This window comes from Siphateles boraxobius, unplaced genomic scaffold (assembly GCF_051911475.1).
Source record: "Siphateles boraxobius isolate OS27281-9 unplaced genomic scaffold, OSU_SipBor_1 77, whole genome shotgun sequence".
Lineage (NCBI taxonomy): Eukaryota > Metazoa > Chordata > Actinopteri > Cypriniformes > Leuciscidae > Siphateles > Siphateles boraxobius.
This window is the reverse complement of record NW_027509205.1, coordinates 9155088-9164834: the sequence shown is the minus strand read 5'-3', so window position 1 is coordinate 9164834 and position 9747 is coordinate 9155088. Positions and strand designations below refer to the sequence as shown.

The 9747-nt window shown below is 46.2% G+C and overlaps 1 protein-coding gene across 1 annotated transcript in view; it reads left to right on the top strand.

Annotated features, from left to right (window-relative positions):
- The first annotated feature begins 1257 nt into the window (after positions 1-1257).
- syt6a (synaptotagmin VIa) overlaps positions 1258-9747 on the top strand; it is a 126167-nt gene continuing 117677 nt past the window's right edge. The window contains exon 1 of the mRNA XM_077217915.1: positions 1258-1400. Coding sequence (XP_077074030.1) covers positions 1338-1400 — 63 coding nt within the window. The 5' untranslated portion in view covers positions 1258-1337. The remainder of the gene's footprint in view (positions 1401-9747) is intronic.

Here is a 9747-nt window from a genome sequence, read left to right as displayed (position 1 = left end):
AATGAATTACACGAAGATACAGCAAGGTTTGTTAACTCTGCTTATAGAAAAGGAAGAACAAAGAATGCGCATCAGGTGTGGTTTTCTTTTTATGTTTTTAATTAACTTATTTAAGCATTTGTTTTGTTGTAATTCATTAACTTGCTGCTTATAACAAGATTAATGATGATCATGATAAATGAAAGTTTATAGGACAAGTAAACATTGAAATTCAATTAAAATTAACCATCAACTACAGACGTTGCATCCATTGATTCCGCCATGTTTCTCACTGACACGTCCCCAACTCGTACAGATCGGGGCTTAATGAAAATCCCGAGCTCCCCACTGGTATTTACGACAATGGGGTGGCGTTCAAGTGCATTCACTATAATGAATGCACTATAACACACACTCACAGCATTCAGCGTGGTCTTGCGGCTGTCAGCAGAAACGAAAGCTGCTGCTCTCCGTATGTTGTTCTGTTGTCTCCGGTCGCACTATGTAAATTGCCTGAGCTAATTTTCTCCATTACAAAGGATTGTAATGCATTGTTCATGCATTACAATCCATGAAAGATCTGAAAAAGCCCATACATTTACCTCCCCATAGACCCTGTCCTTGAAGAAATCAGGACATAAGTGGTTGAAAGTGGACAAAAGAGATGGATTAAAACACCAGGTGTAAATGGGAATGTGTCTCCTTCGTCTACTTCTGATCCGATCGATCAAAACACATCTTAATACCAGGGGTAAACAGGGCCTATAGATACCTGTAACCCTTTCTAGACACTTGGCATGCTAACTTATGGTTTATGAACTTATGGTAGTCTATATCTTGAGGGTGTTCTTTGTTCTGTTCAGTGAATGAATCAAGTCCACATTTACATACATCGCACATAGATGCCTGAAACCCTTGTCCTCTGGGACACATGTACTCGATTCGATAAATCTAAATCAGCTGATTTATGGGCTTCCTTCGGCTCTCTCTGTCAGCTTTTCTGTAGTTATGGCAGAATAAGAAATAAACATCAAGGCTCTACTGACTCTAAGTTTGGACTAGTTTTTCCAACTGAATTCCCCTGGTGTGTCTTATCATTTGTGAAATGGCAAGGAAATGATTTCACATTAGGACCACTAGCACTTACCTTCCCTTGCAGAAGAAAAGCATTTATTGCACACATCTTCATTTTGTCACAAATGCATTAGGTTGCATTAGGAAAAGACTGTTTACTCCTGTTCCTGGTTACATTTATCAGAATCTGTTCTTTTATTTACAGAGTAGGAAGAGGGAACAATGGCCTCCACAGAGTGCCCAGAACTCGACAGACGTTCATCCCTCCATTTACCCTTTATCCGATGCAATCAATCATCCTGTCGGCAATCGAAGGAAAGGCCAGCACAGCATTACTCATTACTATAGTAAGTCACTCACAGCACTACATTGGCCCAAGGTTCAAAAGTAAACTGAAATGTGAAAACTTCAGGAAGTGAGTTAACTTTCAAATGGGTCACGTTATTTGATTTCTATGCAATAGATGAAAATGCAACCAGAAAGGACGATTATAAAGGAAATGAAATACTAGAGGAATAATTTAATTTATAGCCAAATATATCATATGTCTTTCCAAATTCAAAAATTTCCATGGTTGGAAAATGCATTTTAAAGGTGTTTCTTTGAAGCGCAATATACTATTTAAATGTTTGGAGTCAGTAAGATTAAGAAAAGGAGGAATCTAATACTTTTGTTTTATTCAGCAAGGGTGCATTAAATTGATAAAAAAAGTATATAAACTATTGAAATTTCCAGCTTAATATTTTAAATAAAAAATTAAGCTGCACAAAAATACTGTATATCAAAATGGAAAACTAGTTATAAGTTATTTTAAATGATTTTTATATTTCACAATATGACTGTTTTTGCATTTATCAAATAAATGGAGCCTTTGTCAGCATAAGAGACAAACATTTAAAAAAATATGGCTTTAGTCCATTCAAACCCCAGATGGCAAAACCTGAAAAAATATATAATATTAAACAAAACAAAAAAAGCAATGAATGGCTCCAAAATGTTTAAAAGAGCTTCTCTCCATGCTAGTAGATATTAATGCATAGAATGAATTTCTCCATCCACTTGAATCGAGTGAAGCGCTTTCATTTCATCAACATTCTTCCCACAACAGAGTAACATTTATTATACTCCAAAGCATCACAGGCTTTCATCTAAACAGCATGAAAGAATTGCTCCTTCAGAACTTTGTCAGAGACTCTTTATCAACAGACGTCTTACGATAGAACAATCCTAACATGCTAAAACTGCTAATCGTATTGCTTTGTTCACATAGCATCCTTACAGAACAACGCTGGCATTTCAACAACAAGTCGTATTCACACATGACCTCTAAACAGAAGAAAATGCCATTAAATTTATGGAAAAGGTTGTTTGTGTGAAAGAGCCTATTATCTAATGTGGTGGTTCTGTCTCCCGGCCTTTCTCAGACCTTCAATTTACCACGAACTATGACCTTATAAAGCTATAAGAGTGTGGAACTATTGTTGATACAGAAAAATCTATAACAAATATAATCAAACTACTGAGGTTGAACTACTACTGCTGCTATACTTTTTTGAAATGTACACCACCATTCAAAAGTTTTTTTAAATGGTTTTGAAAGAAGTCTTTTTTTGCTTGCCAAGGCTGCATTTATTTGATCAAAGAATACCGTAAAATCAGTAATATTGTGAAATGTTATTACAATTTAAAATAATTGTTTTCTATTTTAATATGTTTTAAAATGTTGTTTATTCCTGTGATATTAAAGCTGATTTTTCAGCATTATTACTCCAGTCTTAAGTGTCACATGATCCTTTAGAAATCATTATAATTACGCTCAAGAGACATTTCCTATTATTAGCAATGTTGTGCTATCAAAATAATTTTATGGAAACTGATACATTTTGACAGGATTATTTGATGAATAGAAAGTTAATTTATTTACAATCAAATTTGTTTGTAACAATGTAAATTAGGATACTATCTGTAGATATATTCTGTTTAAAGTGAAAGTCCATCATCTATCTTTATTTTGCTCTTGGCTAACAGAGACCAGGCTGATCAACCTCTTATTTCCCATCACTTTTTGTCATTTTCTCAGCATATCTTTGCGCCCAAGGATGAAACTCTCTTGTCAGGTTTTGAAATTCAATACAACTCAATCCAAACCCTCTCAGATCAAAGCCTAAAAATTTATGAAACAATAAAGTAGCTGAAACGTCAGGGTGTGCCTTATCAGAACATACCGGAACAACTTTCAAGATGAGCCAACAATGCTTGACTGTGCTTAATCTGGTTATGGCATGGCAAAATTACAAGATATTACTCCCCAGGAGGCTTTGAGAACCACATGTCCCTCACAGTCTGAAGAACAGTTTTGCCTCACCCTCTGGAGGACCCTTCAATTAGCTTTCCCAACACAAGGCAGATAAGCAGCTGTGTCATTAAAATGGAGCCGAAGTGGGCAGAGAATGAAGTTAACTGATCATTAACAGAAATACAGTGCCAGCGTATGGGCTTCACATGGACTAAAGCACTTTGAAGAGGCTTCTGACTTTGGAACAATTGCAGATAAAGCCACATAGCTAAAGAAGTTGTCTGACATGTATTTTTATTCACTTTCAAACGGTCTCAAATTCAACTGCTGTCCCTTTATGAATCGATATGCATTTCAGACCAAATATACTTTTCAAGAAATTGCTAAATGGATCTGTTTTTCAAAATGTTTTGATTATTACTGTATCTTAATGATATCCCAATTAATAGTATGTTGATTATACGCTACATTATATCTTTCCTGTCAGTGCAGCTCAAGTATAGACATTCAATTACAACTCAACTCCTATAGCAATCTTTTCCCATGTAATTCACTTTCATGATGAGGTTTTTCTCGCTATCACCCACAAAACCTCACACTCCATTTGAACTCTGACTCTGCTTTCGGTCTTTATTATATTTCTGCTTGCTTTCAAATCACCCTCTGCCTGCAGCTCTCTAGAACATAACGGAGAAAGAAGAAAGGAACAGCCTGGCTCAAAGTCAAAGGTGCACATTATCAAGTCTTCATGTGTGCCGAATATAAAAATCACACTGATGCTCTTAACGGTGGCGATCTGCTGAAACGCCTAATTATCCATTATATTTGACAGGTTTGGCAATTCCTATTATTTCTGTATGAACATATCATAATGTGACACCACACAATGACATTCAAGAGGATTATGTGTTGTTAACAGGTATCAGGAGTCTTTTTTAATTTCCTGACATGAATATTTCCACCACAGTGTAATTTCCACCGCATCTCAAATTATGTAATTTGTTTGGTGGATTTCAAAGATGCTTTAAATAAAATGGCAGATTTTTCAAAGGTTTGCTAATGCTAATTTCATAGCTAGTATTTAATTAAATCATATTTTAATCATTAAAATGGTTAAATCCTTTTTTTTGTGCATAATTTGACAAAAGTCGAGCTTGATTTGAAATGATGCACAATTAAAACGTCCTGGTTGCGTATGCAACCCACCGTTCCCTGAAGGAGGGAACGGAGGACGTAGTCGACGGTCGACTGAATTGGGATCTCGCTAGAGAGCCTATCCTCTTCGAGTACTATTGAACGAGCCAATGTAATTGGCGTGCGTGATTCGCATCACACACTCCGCCCCCGCGGCGCGGGTATAAATACGGAAGTGGATGCACGCACTAGTTGCTTTTCGCTGAGGAGCCGAGAGTAACCCGGGGTCAGCTGTGGTCCAGCGGTAGTGGCAAGGGGACTACGTCCTCCGTTCCCTCCTTCAGGGAACGGTGGGTTGCATACGCAACCAGGACGTTCCCTTTCAGTCGATAACGTCAGACGTAGTCGACGGTCGACTGAATTGGGATAACCTTTGAAAACGCCACTAACGCTGCCACCTTCCAGTGCCTAAACCAAAGCCTCCTGATGCCCCCGCAAATTTAAGGCGGGGAAGGACAGGGCTTAGGCCAGGGAAGTCACTGCTGTTCCTACAGGACCACTGGGAAAGCGTTCCCCGTACATTGGAAGGAAGGGATGCTGCGGAAGCCACATCCAACCCAGAGGGAGGTAACGTGGAGAATACACATATGAACTGGGCGGAAACCGGGCAGTCTAACATATGGAATGTCACTGGGGTGGCTCCAGCCTAAGACGGGGGGAGACACACCGGACAGTGACGGCAGAGAGACTCTACCGAGGGAAGACACGGGCTCGCCGCAGGGAGCCGTATCGTGGAAGAATACACATATGGGGTCGGCGTAGGGACCGCAACATATGGACCCAGCCTAACACAGGTTCCACACTGCTTACGAGTGGTAGGCCTAACACCAGACGTTCCGCACGTCCGACGTCGGAGGGGTGTGGAGGAACTCAACAGGGTTCAATTTTAAGGGAACTCAACTGGAGTAGAAAGGGCGCACGTATCCAGTCCATAGGAGGGGAATGGCGCAGCAAGCCGACACTTGAACCGGGCTCACGGTAAAACTGGCTTCATGAGAAGGGAGCCCACGGAAAGCAGCGGTTCAACTAGGTGTAGTCCAGCCCCCAACTCTAGAATCTGTTTAGCAAAGCATATCGTCAACGCCCAGGCGGAGCACTTTACACTCATCATAGAGGAGCTCAACACCTAAGTGGACATGTTGCATCTCGGAATTTTACCGAAATGAAGGCAAGCACTAAGTGCAACTTTGCATGGAAACAGCCTTCCCTCTCTGCTGAGTTCCAACAGATATTTGTAGAGCTGGTCTGAGGTCTATGGCTTGCATTCTGTACACGTCCAAGCGAACGGACAGAGAAGCCAGGGCTGGATCTGCCTCCTCCAGGGCAGCGCTTGCAGGCTCACCACCTGCTCCTATTACGGGAGAGGTAGGAACCTTGGGCACAATCCGAGCCGGGGTCTCAGCTTGTGAGAGTTAGCCGGCCCAGACTCCAGGCACAATACGTTGACCGAAAGCGAGCAAGTCCCTACCCTCTGGTAGAGACCACGTGAGCAGGAGAACTGATATAACAGAATTTTTAACTCACTGCCTGCAGTGGCTCAGGGGCGGTCTCTGCAGTGCAGTCGCACCAGGGAGAAGGCCCAAGAGGATAAAGAGGGACGCAAGGATTTACAAGACCTTGCTCCTCAGGAACCTGACGATCAGAACGTGCGTCTGCACACTTCTGCAACACGATGAGCGTCGTTTAAACACCGAGGCAACATCATTTTGAGGGTGAAGGAAAACAGCCTACTCCAACCCATTTTGCAGGAAAGAGAGCACTGAAGTGATCGAAAGCTTTCAGGATCTCCTATGGAGAGAAGACGCACTCAACGACTAGGTTCCACTTCTAAAGGCGTAAGCACGCTACCCATTTCTAGGGGGTGCTCGCAGAAGTGATGGTAACTATCACATGTCCCTGTGATAGCCGCCTGAACCTCCGCGTTCAGATGTAAGACCGCCCGGAATCTCCGGGGGAAGAACGCGGGTGCCATCGTGCCCTGTCCCTGAAAGAGTTTTCAGGGGAAGTCAGGAAGGCTGTCGATGGGAACCAGGTCTAGTTGGGCCAATAAGGGGCAACTATGAAGACCTGTTCCTCTCCTGACTTGGCACGTAGGTGCAAGCGACGGGCGCAAAAAGACAGGAGCATTGCTCAACACAACATGTGAAGATCACTGGGCTTCAGGAGCATTTTCTGCTCAGCACTTGAGTGTGATAAGTTCACTGAGCTTCAGGAGCATTCCTGCTCAACACCTGAGTGTGATAAACTCACTGAGCTTCAGGAGCATTTCTGCTCAACCCTTGAGTGCGAAGAACTTCACTGAGCACCAGGAGCATTTCTGCTCAGCACTTCGTGTGATGAATTCACTGAGCTACAGGAGCATTTCTGCTCAACACCTGAGTGTGATGAACTCACTGAGCTACAGGAGCATTGCTGCTCAACACCTGAGTGCGATGAACTTCACTGAGTTTCAGGAGCATTTCTGCTCAACATGAAGTGTGATGAATTCACTGACTTGAGCAGGCGCAAGGCGACCATGAGTCGCAGTCACTTTTAGAAGGCTCACTGGGGTTAAACGCATTTCTGCGGGCCCCTGGGGCAGCTGAGAGACAGTGTTTGTCCAAGGGTAGTCCGCTCAGTTTGTACAAACACTGGCAGGAAGACGAAACCGGAGGGGCAACTGAGCGGCCCCTGAATGGTCATGACCCAGCTGGACCCAGGGGATGGAGTCTCCACTTGCCCTGGCTATAACTGTCGTGAGGCTCGATGGCGGCACGGTTGAGTAGAGCGGGAAGAGTGGAACAAAGCGTCCTCAGAAGCTTCTGACTCCAAGGAGGAGGTGACGGGTGAGTTGTGACATGTAAGGGAAGCTTGCGCAACGGTCGCAATGTCTAACAACTCGAGGCACGAATGCCCGTGTAGTCGAGGGTCACCCAGGCCCCCGTTAAAACACGCCCTTTGTACATGGCCCCACTTTTGAAGAGGGTTTGGCAGCAGACCGCGATGAACTATAGTCACACAGGGTGAGCTGGTCACCTCGGGACTCGATCATGAAGCTAGCGCTGAAGCGGTCACATATGGAGGAAGCAAATGGCTGCAACTACCATATACCCCAGGAGCCTCTGAAAGTTCTTTCAGTGGGACCCTTTCTCACTTCAAACACCAGCTGAACACATTCTCATTGGAGAGACGTGTTAGACCGAGTCCATCTCCAAAACTGAAAAAGAGATACTCAGCCCGTGGGCGAGATTACTCTCTTCCAGTTGACCTGAAGACCCAACGGGCTCTGGAGCACTCGAAGGGAAGGACAATGTACTGATACTCCACCCTTACACGCCACCCACAGGATGGCCTGCGGTGCGGAAGGTAGAGATCTGTTTTTAAGCACATGTCTTTCAGGTCGGAGCTGCAGACCAATCTTGGGCCAAGATGGTCACGACCCACCACCTAGTAGCACGAAGAACGAGTTTACAAATGGCCTTCGTACCGGCTGGAGGAGCGGCTATATCAAATCCTTCGCCAGCAGGATAAGATAAGCATGCACAAGTCAGGAGCACTGCTCAACACTCGGTGTGATGAATATCACTGAATTTTCAAGAGCACGTCTGCTCAACACCTAATGTGATGACTATCACTGACTTGAGCGTGGTAGCCGAGCCTGAGGTGGGGCAGCAAAGTAGAGAGAGTGGTGTTAGTGTGCTGTACAACACTTACCTGTCTCCACAAGCGGCAGGGGGCGCGTGAGAAGGCGGATGTCCGGGTCCTCGAACGCACCAAGCTGCCTGCTGGCGACCAAGGGGGAGCTGAGGGGTGTAAGGCTATACAGGGTCACACCCGCCAGACTGGCCCTCTTGGGACCCAGGAACAGATGAAATTACTCTCTCTTTGAAGTGTGGGTACCGCTTGCTCCGGTTTTTTTTTTTTTTTTTTTTTAGGGAGCCAGCGGCGGAACAGACACACACACAAACAAAGGCTCCACCCGGCCCTCACCCGGGGGGAGGGAGTGATCGTGCCACTCCAAGAGCATCTCATCCATTCCTGGGCGGCCCACTCCGGAATGCTTTCGCTGTCGCTTGCCACCTGGCTTGGCAGCGCCTGGAGCGGGCTGGGCGTCTCTACTGCGGCCGGCTCCATGCTGAGGCCTGGGTGGAGGCTGCTGCGGAGGGCCAGCAGGAGCGGCGGCCGGGGAACGCCCACGGCGACGAGCAGGCGGAGGAGCTGCCACCGGCGGCGGGTTCTTGGAGGCAGCAGCTGGCCACCGGGGCAGGATGTGCCGGATGACCTCCGTCTGCGCTTGAGCGGCAGAGAACTGTTGGATGCAGTTCTCCACCGCGTCACCGACCAGCCCAACCTTGGAAATTGGGGAGACCAGGAACCGAACCTTGTCCGCATCCGCCATACCAACCAGGCTGAGCCAACGAAGGCGCTACTGGAACACCTAGGTGGACATCGCCAGACCGATCACACACGCTACGACACTCATGCCCCGGAGGGTGAGGTCGGATGCAGTGCGGTGCTCACCTATGAGCGCACGGTCTGGATTACCCTCGTGCATGCCATGGGTGCCCTAGCCTCCAGCAACGCCATGGCACGCAAGAGGAAGCGGCTTGCCCACAGGCTTTGTAAGCTCTGCCCGTCGGAACGGACGAAAACTCACAGGCCTTAGGGGGAGACGAGGATCCCCCCAAAAGGCAGCAGCCGCCGGACACAGGTGCACATGTGTCGACAGACCGCTCCAATGGAGGGACACCTCGCAACCCTTCACCGTTCCTAAAAGCTATTCAGGCAGTTTCTGGCAGAGAAAGATGCTGTTCACCACCTGATAAGCTCTCCATGCATTTCGGGAAAGAAAGGCACTGGGGCGGCGAGCTGAGAACCAGCGCGGCCCGCCCCAAGATACCAAACTCCAGATTCCAACCGAGACTGAACGGGACACGGTGGAGGTTCCACTCGAGCCCAGCAGCCTCGGCGGCCCGTTTCAGCATAGCTGATAATTCTGGATCCGGCTCGGGCAACATTGAACTACCGGAGGGAGACAATGCAGCCGAGTCATCATCTCTAGAAGTCAGCTCACCCTCCGATGCTGCAATCGGCGTCCTGTCCTCCAGGGGAGCCCCGAGTGAAACCGCTGGCCCACCCATTACAGATGGACCAGCAGACAACACAGGAGGCTCCAGTGGTTGCAGTGGAAGGGAGGAGTGAGGAGCCCACAGGGAATAGTTACC